Source organism: Canis lupus, chromosome 2, assembly GCF_011100685.1.
Source record: "Canis lupus familiaris isolate Mischka breed German Shepherd chromosome 2, alternate assembly UU_Cfam_GSD_1.0, whole genome shotgun sequence".
NCBI lineage: Eukaryota > Metazoa > Chordata > Mammalia > Carnivora > Canidae > Canis > Canis lupus.
The window spans coordinates 8,397,449-8,412,745 of NC_049223.1; the positions used below are offsets into that span (position 1 = coordinate 8,397,449).

The following is a 15,297-nucleotide window of genomic DNA, read 5'->3' on the forward strand; positions in this document are numbered from 1 at the left end:
AAGGAGCTCTTCTCACATTGGACAGTGCCCTGACTGACTTTCAGGAGAGCTCCTTCACAGCCTAGCAACATCATTAGATTTTCTTTTTCCCCTGTGCTTTTTCTGAAGCACAGTTGAATCAGTGACTGTCCCCACCACAGATTGTCCTCACCTAATAACTCAGGCTTCCTGTTTGCCTTCGTTTCCCCCCACTGAACCCACTTTGGGTTATGACCCATGACTTCCAACCAAGAACTGAACAGTTGTCCCTGCCACAGGGAGTTTCTGTCCAGGTTAGATGTTGTGTTTGCTTAGTGTGATCCTCAGACACGGGACTCTGGTAATTTAATGTCAGTCAAGTACCAACCTGAGATTTTTGAAGGAGATCTCATGGTGCTCTGTGAAGTTCCCACAACTCTGCCTCCTTCTCTGGTCATTGCCATTCGTTTTTGTGTTCTTCTTGCCTCCGTCGTTTCATTATTGATAAGTGTTAAATTGCAGTGTGTCTTGCTCCTCCTTTTAATGAAAGCCACTCTACACCTGGGATCACAGCGTAGACTTTCTTTGAAATTCCCGAAAAGCTTAACACACAGCTTTGAACACAGTGGGCATTTAATAAATCCTTCATGATGATGTTCAAGTTAGCATGTTGGTCTTTACCTCTCTGACAAGGTCAGAGGACCATCTGTGTTCTCTCAGATATGTCAAATGCAAACTGAGAAAGCAGCCTTGTCTGGGCGGTTGCTCCTGGCTCCCGGCCTTGTGATTTGAGGCATGTAATCATAATCCTGATTTGTCAGCAGGGAGCGTTCAGCTTCCAAGTTTCAATCCCATGAAACAGGTAGCATGGATTAGGAGCAAGAACATTTCCCGGGAGCAAGGAGGCTGGTGTTAATCTTGGATTTTCAGGGAGTGATGCTGTGGCTGCATCTTAATTTTCTCATCTATGAAATGAGGGAGAAGGACATGATCTTTGCGGCAACCCTCCCAGCTGCCAACGCTCTGAATCTGTTATTAAGTCATCTTGAGTAAATGACAGTCACTGAGGTGCTCGTGTGCAATGTCGACATGTTCCCTTTGTAAGGTGGTGGCTTTTATACACTGGAGCATGGCCTAATTGATATTAAGTGGCCTTTCTGCTGATTAAAAATAAAAACTTTGCGTACATGATTTTTCACAGAAATACAAACCCATATCAAAATGGGGAAAAATCCACGAAGGTGTAGACTCTGGGAATTAAGCATTCAAAATTCTTGAGTATTGAGAAATGCACTGGGGACCTGTAATGGTTACTAAATCATGACATTTTCAGGAGAGACATAGAAGATCAGTGGTAAGAATGAGCTAATTAAATTGACCTTTACATTTCCTCCACCCTTCTGGAGGCCCCACTAATCCCAGACCTCCCACTGCGGAAATAAACATCTTCAGTGTAGACTTTCAGAGGAGTGGGGAGGAAGGATGGCACCATTAATCCCTTTCTTAAGGGAAATGACAGTAAAGTTCCAATTAGAAGAGTCAGAAGGCCACTGAAGAGTGAGTTTCATCTCTCATTATCTTCCTTTATTTCCTGCCAAGGGCTGACATGACACAGAGCTTCAAACACTGCTATTGAGTTTTGGGACAGGATGTTGTAAGATCAGTCACGTGTTTGCCTGTGCAAGACGGAAGCGGGTAAAAATAAGTCCACTTACCAAGATGCAAGAGAATCAAGCAAAAGTGGACTCAATTGTCATCTCGCTACCTGTCCTACATCTAATAGGTCTGCCCCAGAACTTCAGTTTTTGCCAGAGAGTTCGGCTTTTCCCCCAACTCCTCTGGGAGCATCCCTAAGAATCAAGATTTGCTGGCTATAAATGTGTCCTACCACGCTGGACCGAGTACAGTGTACGTATGATGGTCCCTCACTCGCCCAGAGACAGCCCAGGAATCTATAGCTAGCAAGTTGGTCACCTTCGGGACTTGCAAGAAGAAAGTTTGGCCCTGTCACAGATGCCCGTGTACTGTAGGAGTGTGTTTATATGAACTGTCCACAATAGGCAAATCTATAAGGCGGTGGATCGTGGTTTCCTGCTTGAGGGTGGGGGTCAGAACGGGAGTGACTGCTAATGGGTAAGGGTTTCTTTTCAAGGTGATAACCATGTTCTCAAATTCATTGTGGTGACGGTTAATTTTGTCTACTAAAAACCATTAAACTGCACACTTTAAAGAGGTGAATTATCTGGTATGTGAGTTACAGCTCAGTAAAGCCATTAAGGAAGAAGAATGCGGCTTAAGAGTAGTTTATATTCAATAGGTGATTTTAATTTTCCTCCACCACTGACTTGAGCTCCCTTTTTCTCGAGGGTAGGGCGGTGCGATAACAGTGTTTCCATTTAGAACAAGTGAATTTGAGGCATCAGATCGTTTATAATGTGAAACTAACGAACAAATGTACAGAAGAACGAGGTGGCTAATGAATACAGCGTGTATGTTGCAGTTAGTTTACATTTGTGATTAGATATCACCCCTAAATTAACAGCAAATCATTGTCCATCTCCTACTTCTCTGCAAACTAATAGCAGTAACTATTACTGAATACTAATTAGTAGAGCAAGAAGGAAACCTAGAGACGTTAAGTCCAACTTTCTTTGCCAATAGTCAGGTAACAGAGCGAGGGGAGCTGGGAGGGCTCGTTCCCTTGACTTCTGACTCGCTCTGTTTCTGCCGTACATGCTGAGATCTGAAGCCTATGAATAAATTTGTGGGCAGTGGAGGTAACAAGACACTGTATCAGTGTCTATTAATCCATATTTTAAATGTTCAATTGAATCTTTTAAAGCTCTGCATTGAACGGGATTGTGGACTTCGAGGTAACTCAGCGTGTCATCCAGATTCCTCCCCACACTGTCAGTTCCAAGGTTGCTTTTGCAAACCTCCGTCTCTCTCCTTGAGCCCTCATCTTTACCTGGCACCTGCTTGCTTCCTTTATTCTTGCTTCTCCCTTGAGGTAGCAGAGGTCTGCGCAGTGAGCTCCCCTGACTTTCCCTCCCCTGTGCCTTCAAATCCGTGGGCGTCTTCAGCCTGCTTTCCTCCTCTCCTCAGGAAGGAGTCACCCACCTCTCCCAGCTGCCTTCCCCTGTGCTTTCCTTTTTTTTTTTTTTTTTTAATTTTTATTTATTTATGATAGTCATACAGAGAGAGAGAGAGAGAGAGAGAGAGAGAGGCAAAGACATAGGCAGAGGGAGAAGCAGGCTCTATGCACCGGGAGCCCAACGTGGGATTTGATCCCGGGTCTCCAGGATCACGCCCTGGGCCAAAGGGAGGCGCCAAACCGCTGCACCACCCAGGGATCCCTCCCCTGTGCTTTCCATCTCTCTCTCTCTCTCTGTCTTTTAAAGATTTATTTATTTGAGAGAGTGAGTGAGCAGGGAGGAGGGGCAGAGGGAGATGGAGAAAGAGAATCTTAAGCAGACTCTGTGCTGCACCTGGAGCCCAACGTGGGGCTCGAACTTACGACCCTGATATCATGACCTGAGCCGAAACCAAGAGTCCAATCAGTCCTCAGTCAACTGGGCCACCCAGATGCCCCACTTTCTATTTCTTTAGAGACCTGTCCCACCCCTTTATCCCCTTTGATGGAGATAAGTGGGCGCTGAGGACAGGAGGAAGACCTTGTGGGTTGGGAATTTTTTTTTACCTCAGAGTTCTTTATAAAATGTTGTAAATTCGTTTGTAAAAATATAAGTGGTTGTTAAGGAGGGCTGTAGGAAATAACCTGCAAAGGTAAATGGACAGCGGGAGGCTCTCAATTTTTCCTAGGTACAAACCAGAGGCTTGGCCAGGGTGGGGATAAGAGGAATCAAGGACAAATTGGAAGAAGATTATCTCTGAGTCCTTCTTCATTTTTAGCTTCTCAGTCTGCAGAATCATCTGTCAATATTGATCTGCACTTGTAAAGATCTTCCAAGTTGAAATTCACTATTTATAATCATCGCTACCATTTATTGAGTACTTCTCTTTTTTTTTTTTTTTAAATATTTATTTATTTATGATAGTCACAGAGAGAGAAAGAGAGAGAGGCAGAGACACAGGCAGAGGGAGAAGCAGGCTCCATGCACTGGGAGCCCGACGTGGGATTCGATCCCGGGTCTCCAGGATCGCGCCCTGGGCCAAAGGCAGGCGCCAAACCCCTGCGCCACCCAGGGATCCCGAGTACTTCTCTTTTCCAGGCACTATTTTAAAACATTATACTCCTCTAATTTAATTCCCAAACGTGTGGCTCATATTATTATTATCCTTATCGTTATTTCTATAGATATGGAAACCAACGCACCAAGAGCTTAAATTAACTTGCCCAAATTCACGGTCTTGATTTTAAAGTTTCCATGCCCAATGCCATGTTATACCATCTGCCAGCTTCATCAGCAGCACTGTTTGGAATTTGAAAGGCCATCATGGCTCTGCTTTGGCAACGTGAACCTGAGAAGATATGAGTAAACTAAATAGAAGTATGAATGGACTAAACATAGAGAGATGGTTTCAATGTCAGAACATTTTGATGGGGCAGTCTAGGTGGCTCAGCGGTTTAGCACCGCCTTCAGCCCAGGTTATGATCCTGGAGACCCAGGATCGAGTCCCATGTAGGGCTCCCCATAAGGTGCCTGCTTCTCCCTCTGCCTGTGTCTCTGCCTCTTTCTCTCTGTGTCTCTCTTGAACAACTAAATAAAATCTTTAAAAAAAAGCAAAAAATAAAAAAAAAATTTTAAAAACCATTTTGATGAATGTGTACTTCATGGCTTTGTGAGGGTCTTGTCTTCTCTGATGGCTTATAGACTTGGGAAGATGTATGAGGACATTTCACAAGGCCAGTGGGACATTTCACACATTGAATGCCCTGGATTGCCTTTAAACTGTGTTGTGACTTTGACTCCACATAGCCAAAGAGCACTTCGTTTTGCACATTCACACTTTTGAACTGAGAGGTTCAGAATCCCAGATTTTGAATTTTTAAAATGACACCGTGTTTCAGAATATATAGCTTTGTCTATAACAAAGAATCTGTTTTCCTTTTTTCTTCTTTCTTTTCTTTTCTGAAATCTGTTTTCTAATGAGGGCATAAGAGTAGAGCTCCATATTCTAGGTAGATATCATTGTGTCATTTTACCTGGCAACTTTCTCATACACCCAGAAAGGTAGGTATTGGTGAACATTCCTGAGAGTAAATATTTTACTTTGGAAATGGGAATTACCTTGAAGATGACTAAACAGCCCTATAAGCAGTGATTTTTAGGTCTTTGATTAGATCAGATTTTCATCTCAGACTTGGTCTTTTTTTTTAAGATTTTATTCATTTATTTGAGAGAGCGAGCATGAATAGGGAGAGCAGGAGAGGGAGAAGCAGATTCCATGCTGAGTAGGGAGCCTGACATGTGAGTGGATCCCTAAGACTCTGAGATCATGACCTGAGCCAAAGGCAGACACTTAACCGACTGAGCCACCCAGGTGCCCCAAGACTTGGTCTTTTAAATCAGGTGGTTAAGAGGGAAAGAATTAAAAAAAAATATATATATATATATATATAGTATCTTCAGCTGGACCTTCTTTCCTCTATGCACAACTTGTCCTCACTTGCAGATTTTGTCTTAACTTCTTTTTGTCTTTTCTTTCTTTCTTTCTTTCTTTCTTTCTTTTTTCTTTCTTTCCAGTTTAGCATTGTGGAGAGTAACCCAGAATTTCGCATTCCCAGAGTAAAGGATTTCTTGTTTCAGCCTTGGCATTATTTGTCAAGAAAACCCTTACAGTTTTAAGCAGGGAAAAACAGGATAGGACAGTCTAGAGATAGAAGCCAGTCACCAAAAGAGAATGAAAAGCCCCAGCAATTCTCAGAACATGTGAACTAATTAAAATAGACACAGTGTACTGAGTCACGTGGTCAGAAATGTGAAGAATTCTTAGGATTGACACCGTCACCCCCAGTGCACAGCACTGTCAGAAATATGAAGTGCTGGGCATCTTTCAGCCCTGTCTGTGCCGCATGAATTGTCTGACTTTAAGCCCAGGGCTCAACCACACATACTTTCCCTGTCCTGAAGCCGTGTTCCAGAAACATACATCAGTCTCAGCTCTTGCCTTGCGAGAAGACAGCTCCTCAAGTCGAGTAATGAACAGTCCTAGAATGAGTCAGGATAGATTTGTGCACACGTTAATAAAATGTAGATTGAGGACCCTGGCCTGCATTAGCATTGAGGCTATTACTGATGATTTACTTTTACTTGGCAATACTGAAAACATAAAGACAGCTTGGTTTTGTGCCAGTTCATTCATGCTCTAAATTGTCATTGGAAGGTGTTTGTCACCATGGAAGACTGTATCAACGATCCCATCATTAATGCCCACCAGACTTTTGAGCCCAGGAGGGAGGCAGCAATGGTGGGAGGGATGGAGGCCGACTGCTCTGGGAGAGGCCCCTGCAAGGTCCTCATGTGTATCGTCCCACTCAAATGTTCAAGTACTAGGGCAAGCAAGTCATTTCCACTCTCTGGGATTCTGTTTTCTTACCTGTAAATTAAATGGCTTAGAATAATCTCCAAGGTTGCTGTCAGCTGTCATGCTCTTTGATTGTGAACATTATTTACATATAGAGGGACCCCTTGGGGGTTACCAAAGGTCACTGCGAAGCTCTGCTTCTCTCAGGCCTTCTTCCTCTTCACCTCCCAAACTCGCCAACCATCCTGTGTGATACTATGGTTCATTTTTTCTTTGTGACAGAGCAGAGCACACTGAATAATTTCAGAATTTAATTTTGCTACATAGCAGACTGTATGGAAGCTGCCTAGTGGCTCCTTTAGATACATAGCCTTGACTTCCTTCTCTCAGCTCATTTTCTCCATCTTGCCAAAATTGTCCTGAGAGTATCTGGAATCTATGAAGCATTATTTTCATGCTGCCCTAAGAACTATTGCCATCTTCTCTTCAATCATGGCCCAGATATCCTAAACCAACATTATGCCTCTGCTGAGGTGCTGGCTGTACCTTTCTGACTGAACTTTTGTTGGGAAGTGTACTGACTCACCCTCTGAGGTGAATCTATAGCTCCTGGGGCAGCATGCCATGCCTTCAAGTAAATTCGTTCTGAGAGTTACGAAAGATCTGTGGTAGAGATCTCATTCAGCTCACCCTCTCCCCTAGTTTATTCTCCATCACTTTATAGACACAGAAACTGAGGCTCAGAGAAGCTAATGGACATACCCAATGGTTGAAGAGCGGTAGAACAGGTGCCGTACCATTAGATGCACACGAACACACACACACACACACATACCCACACACTCTTCTACCTTATTTCAAAGACCCAGAAAGTCTATGATTATGATGTAAAGTGATGGCAAAAGTTTAGTCTTATCTTCAAAAATTACCCATTTTGGCTTCCTCAGAGGAAATGTTAGGCAGGAGCCTCAGGCGTATTACTTGACTCTATTGTACTCCACAGTCTGGTTATCTTCAAGTGGGGAAAAAGCACTTGGCCTTTCCTATCTCAGGAGAATGTTGTGAAAATAAAGATGAAATAGTGAGTTGGATTTTTCCAGGCCTTAAGAGTCATTTCAAGGATTGTTCATTTTGTGTAAAATAGTGTTTACTCTTCTCATTTTCTACTTCTCTAAGGCCTTCAATAAATTTGGTTCATATTTTTTTATGTTCGTAGTGATTATAAAAGGTACTTTCTTAATTCTGACAATGTGGCTGTTCCTAACTTCACTGATTATTTGAAAACTGAGAGCCTTAAAAACATCCTTACATGCACGGGAAGTAGACTACCAGTTGGGTTGGGTCTACTCATGATTATTGAAAAACTGAGTTGAGGCAGAGTCAGGATTAGAATTTGTAAAGTGTTATGACCAGGATTAAGACATGGACAATATGCTAATGCAGAGTCTAGAATAAATGATTATCAATATATTTGAAACTGAAGGGAAAGAAAGAATTTGAAAGAGGTAGCATCTGAGCTGAAGAGCCACTACTTATTTGATGAGTCATTTCTAGCCTTTTGGAAGCCCATACCTTGCCTTGTATAAATCATTATTAAGTATTTTTCTAATGAATTAATACAGTGAATGGAATGAATTCTTCTACTTCACTATAAAGTTTCCCATTTTTGGAAGCCTGGGTGGCACAGTCAGTTCAGCATCTGACTCTTGGTTTCTGCTCGGGTCTTGATCTCGGGGTCATGGGATTGAGCCCCACGTCAGGCTCTGCACTTAGCACAGAGTCTGCTTGTCCTTCTCCCTCTGCTCATCCTTGTGTGCTCTCTCTTTCTCTCTCTCAAATAAATAAAACCTTTAAAAGAATAAAATAAACTTTCCCATTTTAACCAAACCAAAACTGGACAGAATATAATGGGAGAGGTATTCATGCCAGTAAGTATGTGATTATGACACACTTAATGCACTGGAGTTTATACCCTCCGCATAGACAAAACCCACTCTAGCCATACTTCAGTAGACTCTTGATTCTCACGTGGGAGACAGACTTGCCATGGCTCTATCGTCCTCATCTCCTTCTTCAGATGCCCCAGCCCACACTTGCAAGGTCAAAATCTGCATTTCAGTGTGATCCCCAAGTGATTTGGTTGCTCCTTAAAGTTTGAGAAGCACTTACTGTGCAGCGTTCAATTTTATTCTCTCCCATTGGTCTGTGATATAATGTTAGACTTTAATATCTGATATTAATCAATATGTTGCTGTAATTCTATCCTTTGCTGAGCACAGCATCCTTTACTACCTACCCCACCCCCCCTCCGAAAAAAGAAGTTATTGGGATAATTTTTTGCAAGTTAATGTGTGGGAGAAAAATGTAAGACCCTTAGCCCGTGACAATAATTGATTTTTTTTTTTTTTTTTTTTGCTGGTGTTTAAAACGCCAAGAGGGAGAATTCACTTCCATTTTCTTCCTTTTTATTCATAGTAGGAAGTAGTGTGAAGGAGAATTTTTTTGAGGAAAAAAGAAAAAAAACCCAATGTACTGGAGAATTAGACTTTCATGAATATGGCCATTTTCATCCTGAAAATTATTTTCATCCTTCTCAGTCTATCTAATGGATGGATTTCAGTTGTCTCAAGAATAATTTAACCCTGCCAAATCCTGCTATTTAAAGTCATTGGAAGTTACATCGATTTTTTTCCCTCTTCTCTCCAGTTTCCTAATAACCTAAGGAAAGCAAATTCAGTTAATTGGCAGCATTGGCTCTGCTCTTGACAGTTGTGCCTGCCAGCCCTCTAATCAAGACGTGCTGTGTTAGAATGTGACGGTCGCCACAGCCGTGCCAGGGTGCATGCTGGGAGATGGCATCACACTTGTAGACCACTCCCTCAGCAATGAGAAGGACCTTCCTGAGCGACTCTGCCACTGCAGCCTAGTTGTCCTTCATAGAGCTAAATCCTGTCAGATTTCATCTAGAGAGGAAGGAAAGCATAGCGACCTGCGTATACTAGATGGAAAAGACCTCTTTCATTGAAAATCCATGATGCAGTGATAACCACTCATTTCTCTAAAGACATCTGTGTCCCCTTTACCAGACATTCAGTGGGGCTTTCAAATGCCCACTTGTAGAGAGGAAGTTGGAGAGGGAAAGTGTCTTGCCTTTGAATCCCTCCTATGCCACCCAGCTCTGGAGCCAGGCAGGGTGGGAAGGTCAGTACTGAGAGGCACAAGCAGGCAGCAGGGTTGGGGAGTACCCTTCTGAGGTGCTAGACATCATCCTAGTAGTCTGAGTGACCAGTGTAAGAAGGTTGAAGGAGATGGGAGAGGTTTCTTGAAGGTTAAGAAAACGGGAGATTCAAACAAGAGAGTCACAAATGAGAAAAGGGTCGACTTTCAGGTGGACTTACCTAGCTAGAGTATCAGTAGCTTGAGCCAGATACTGGAACGAAATGGTGCTACAAGAGCCCCTGCTCAGAGCCACTCCTTGTCCACCAGGAGCTAAATTGTTCTCAAAATGGCTGAAGTGGGGTAGAAGATGGACTAAGTCAGAGTCTTATGAGGAGCTAGTTCAGAATACACCTGCCCAGGCCTCTCCCAAGGATGGCACAGATGAAGTAGTTGCGAGTGGTCTTTACTAGTTGAGAACTGGGGCTCTGAGTCCTCTGCCCTGGAGATGGGGCTCCTAGCGCTTCCCCTTACTAGCCGTGGGGCCTTTGCCCAGTGATCGACCCTCTCCTGTCCCCATCTCCTCACCCATAAGATTCTGAGAAATATTTTCGGCCTGCTGTTTGGCAGAGTAACTGTTCTATAAGGAAACCACTCGGGGAATGGAAGAAATTCTTTTTGTGGTTGGAACCTAATTTTATTCAGAAGAAAATGTGAGCTCTTGTCCAGCTCAGAAAAAGAACAAGGTAGACAAAGTAACTGGTTGGAGTTGGCCATTAGCCTACCTTAAGGACATTAGAAGCATAGTATATATCCAAGCTGTTTTCATTTCATTTGAAAGACTAGCGGTTTGAGGGATCCCTGGGTGGCCCAGCGGTTGAGCGTCTGCCTTTGGCTCAGTGCGTGATCCGGGGGTCCTGGGATTGAGTCCCACATCAGGCTCCCTGCAGGAAGCCTGTTTCTCCCCCACCTTTGTCTCTGTCTCTCATGAATAAATACATAAAATCTTAAAAAAATAAGACTAGCAGTTTGAGTTATGATACATATTTAATGTTGTCATCCTACATATACCAATTTCTTCCAAACATAAATGTGTTTGAAAACTTGTGATGACAACACATGATCTGGAAATCAGAAGGCCATGCCTCTAAACCTGTCTCTTCCTTCCTCCCCCCGCCTTATCCCAATGGGAAGAATTCCTTGACCAGGAGCGCACCCCTTCCCAACGACTCCCAGGCACGCAGCGGGGCTCGATTCCACACCTCCTACGACAAAAGATACATCATCAAGACCATCACGAGTGAAGATGTGGCCGAAATGCACAACATCTTGAAGAAATACCACCAGGTAATTTTTCTCTATTTGAAACTCTTGAGAAAGTTAACATTCATGATGAATTATGACCAAGGCCAAAGATCTAGTTAGGAATAATAAGAACACATTTAACATAAAAATCTCCTCCCTGGGTTTATTAACATTTTTGTGACCAGATTGCTGATCATTAACATTTAGGAATTCTTGTACTGTGAAGATCATTAGTTATTTATTTAACACTTTTCATGTAAATACTCTTCCGCATAATAGTTTTGATGATTACCGTTCTGAATTTAAAATCACTTAGTTTAAGATTTGGCAACATTTCAGAAGTGTTTTCACCATGCCAGAAGTCAGGTGTCGACCTCTTGGGTATTTATCCATTTACACTTCCAAATCCTATCTTGTTTTCTCTGTTTGTTCCTGTCCCCGTCCCAGAGGGGTCCACCCCACTCGGAGAAAATTATTCGATTTTAGAAAGTTGGTGTTTGTTTACTTCCTGCGTCCTTTTTACCCTTCAGTGTTCTCCATTCATAATCCCCTGGGAATAAAATGAAACTCCCGTTGGGAGCAATGATCTATCTCCCTCCCTCCTTCCCTCCCTCCCTTTCTTTCTCTCTCTTTCTCAATCTCAACAATTATGACATAAGTGTGCCTGATAGAGCACATATTCCTCAGGTCCCAGCTGGAGCTGTACAAGGCTTTACGTACTGTGGTATAAGGGCATGAAGTCCATTGTCAGATACTCCTGGCTTCAGATCCCAGCCCTGTCACCTCCTAACCAGGTGACTTCTGGACTTTGAAGCCTCAGTTTCTTGGTTTATACAATGGAGGTAATAACAACACCTAACTCTGGAGTCCTGGAGGTTAAGGGGGAAGAGCTCACATCCGGTACTCAGCACAGCTCTGCCACACGCTGGCACCTCGGTAGATGGTGCTGGCGACCATCATCAGCAAGTCACACAGCAGTAACCACTGTGGCATCCTGAGAAATTGTGGTCTTTGGCATGAATATGACCATTGCTTGCAACATCACAGCAGTCATCTTCAGAACTAATATCTGAACCACACACCAACACACACACGCTTGCTTTTAGACTCCTGCTTTATTTTTTGACCTAAATAGCTCCAAATCCTCCTCACAAGTAAAGATTGGCTGTCACAGAGGATTCTCAGAATTAAGTGCCTGTGTTAACTGAAGGATTCTGAAACATTATTAAATCTCGGCCTCTCAAGGTGACTACTTTGAAGGCAGTGGTCATTTGGATTTGTGAGCTCTGAGACTTCTGTTTAAAAGTCCACTTCCCTACTTTATGGTCACATGTGATGTTCTAGCGTCTTGAATTATTTCTTGGCACTTGCTTATTCTTCCCATCTCTGCGAATGTGATCGATTGCATTTTGCTTGCAGTGAAATCTATTAAAAATCTTTGAGCTATATTCTGTTTCTGGAAACTGGGGACTGCTCCTGTTTTGTTCTTTAAAAACATTAAGTCAGCCTCTAAATTCATTGAATGTCTAAAAAATCTTTTAAGACATCTCTTCCTTTTGAAATTTGTTCTATAGCACTTATGCTGTTGCTTAATATAAAGGACATTTTAAAATACCGGGATAGTATGAGTGAGGGCACAGGCACAGGCTTCTGAATGAATTGAATTACAGTATGAGACTTTTAACTATTCACCTTTTAAAGTGTCTACTATTTCATGTTTCCCCCTCTGGAACTTAATGTCATGCTTAGACAGTCTTTTTACTCTTTCTTTAAATTATCTCAGAACATTCAAAGCAAAGTGATACCTCAGTGACTGATGAAAACATATTATTCTGATACGTGGCTATGATAACGTTCTAATAAAATGTGACACGCAATTCAAACATCAACTTCCTGATGACAACTTTGAGTTCAGAATTTCTTGGCTTTCCAGAAATCACTGTTTGAAACCTTTTCTCTGGGGTAGTCGCTGTAACCTCGCATGCAGATTTGACATGTGACCAGTATTATAGAAAATACATTGGGGATCATAATAAATATATTGATGTCCTCCTAGGGCTTTCACAGAGCTCAAGATTTCCTTTCGTTCCACTGCTGGAAAATAGTTATCTTCTTGGTATGTTCTTTCCCCAAAAAGTCTGTTCTCCAACATCTGGATTTTTCTTTCTTCTTAAAAGTAGCATCTTACACCTAAAGTGTCTTAATAAATGAGAATTGCCATGATTAATACAATTTATTTCAAGGACATTAAGTTGAAAATCAAGAGACCTACATCCTAGCTTGTGAAGAAATGGCTACTTAGATGATCTTTGAAGCTCGGTTTCCCCATCTGTGTTTCATTCATTCATTCATTTGTTCACAGATTTACTCTTGACCTAATTCCAGAAAGGATAGAAGGTGGCCTTCCACAAAGTTTGGAACATGAGGTAGAATAAATGGGAAGAGAGGCAAGGTAGAAGAGGGAAGGAGAGGATGGACACAAAATGAAACCTGGGTTGGGCTGGGATGACCAGCATGCTTGCTAGCATGAGGGCCAGGAATTTGAGTTTCCTAGAGCCAACGTGCAAAGAGAAGCCTGAGTAAGTCAGTGACACAGCTACTGTGCTTGAAGATACCAATGAATAAGTTGAGCAGGACTAGAACTGTTCTTGGTGCTAGGATCAGACAAGGGTTGCCTTAGTCTAAGGAGTACCCCATGGAGAAGACACGTGACACAGTAAACGTCATCCTTGCAAACACCTATGCAACATAGAATTTCATGGAACTTGAAAATCATCGGTGTAGGCTGCTGAAACCACATCAACACAGAATTACACTTGGTACCACGGTTGTGCAAGGGAGGATGCAGTTTGCACGGGCTCCCTGGCCCTCTGCTGGCCTGGCTGCCTCCTGAATGTTCTTCACGCCCCTCCTGACAGAGGCCACCTTCACACGGGATACTGGTGATTTGACCCAGTGGCGAGCTCAGCCTCGTAAATCCCCAAGTTAGCTGTTGCCCGTGATTGGATACAGGCCTCGTCATCTGTGATCCAGGAGAGGTCTCTCCAGGCTTTGTGGTTCTCTGTTCTATTCTGTGATGCTCCCAGGCATTTGAGGCACATGTCAGGCTTTTTTTCCTGCTCTAAGGAGATCTGGACCAATTCGAGGATTTATGCTGAGTCATAAATTTCTGTCTGTTGCTTGGGCGGCAAGTGTCAATTCTTCGATTTCGTCTTGCTTTTTGTTGTGTTTTTTTGTTTTGTTTTGTTTTTACCTTCTATGTGCTGCTGGGCTTCTGAACTGCTGCCTGGTCTGGATGAGCAGTGAGGCGTGTTCCGATTGTCAGTGGACAGCACTGGCTCTCAGAGAGGATGCCTCCTTGGAGTAAACGAATGGACTTGCCGATAGTTGCGGTACTTCCGTGGCCCTTTGACTTTTCTTTTCCCTTCTCTTTTCTTTCATTGTTTTCTGTTTTGATTAAATATAGCCAGAGCTATAGCGATAGTCGGGAAGGTTAAAATTACCACGAGGCCAGTCTCTGGAGAAGTAGAACATTGCTAGATGTTTACATAAATTCTTCTTGGGACTACGTTTCTGACAAGCCAAACTCCCCAGCAAGGCGGTGTGGCAGGCGGTTCAGGCCTCAGACTCTGGAGCTGTCGGCTGCAGTTTTGCCTCTGACTAGCTATGACCTTGGGCAAGTGACTGAACTTCTCTACACCTATTTCTCTGTCTATAAAATTTGGTTAATAGTACCTCCTTTACTGGGTATTGTCTTAATTAGGTGAATTGATGTTTACAACCTGCTCAGCTTAGTGAATGGGAAGTGCTCTTATTCAATGATTGAATAAGATAAAGACCATTCTTCTACTTTGTTTCCTTTGTTTCCTGCTTCCCTGTGCTGAAATCATCAACTCTGTCAATCCACTAGGGGGCCTGGTTTCTGGTGTCGTGTGGGATGGTTGCAAAATTATGAAAATTCAAACCATAAGGAGTTAGAATTTTTCCCAAGCCCCCATATCTTGCCTCAGTCTTTACTTGCGGCCCAAATCCTACCATAATTTCCACTCCACATCATCCCTCAGACCAAAAGAGAATTTCTATTAAGCAAAGCAAACATTTACAAGCCTCTTTTATTTTATTTGGTTTTCTCTTTGTTATATTTGGGAAAATTACCCAAAGTTTTGGTGTCAGTACCATTTTCTTCACTTTTCTGTTAGGCTAGAACAAACTTGGGTCTTGTAAATGACAATTATCAACTAATTTGCTCACCGGTGTCAGAGAGCATTCAAAAAGGAAACCTACTTGAATGTCTCTTAAAATGACTGATTTTTCCCCCCCTGCTGGCTTAAAATCATTGGGAGTTTTGGCATCATGTAGCTTCAGCTTTAACTGAAATTCAGGGTCAGT

General features: G+C 42.7%; 1 protein-coding gene across 1 annotated transcript in view; it reads left to right on the forward strand.

Moving 5' to 3' along the window:
• PIP4K2A (phosphatidylinositol-5-phosphate 4-kinase type 2 alpha) overlaps positions 1 to 15,297 on the forward strand; it is a 178,378-nt gene that overhangs the window by 118,125 nt on the left and 44,956 nt on the right. Inside the window, exon 4 of the mRNA XM_038529823.1 lies at positions 10,798 to 10,950. Within this exon, the coding sequence (XP_038385751.1) occupies positions 10,798 to 10,950 (153 nt within the window). The remainder of the gene's footprint in view (positions 1 to 10,797; positions 10,951 to 15,297) is intronic.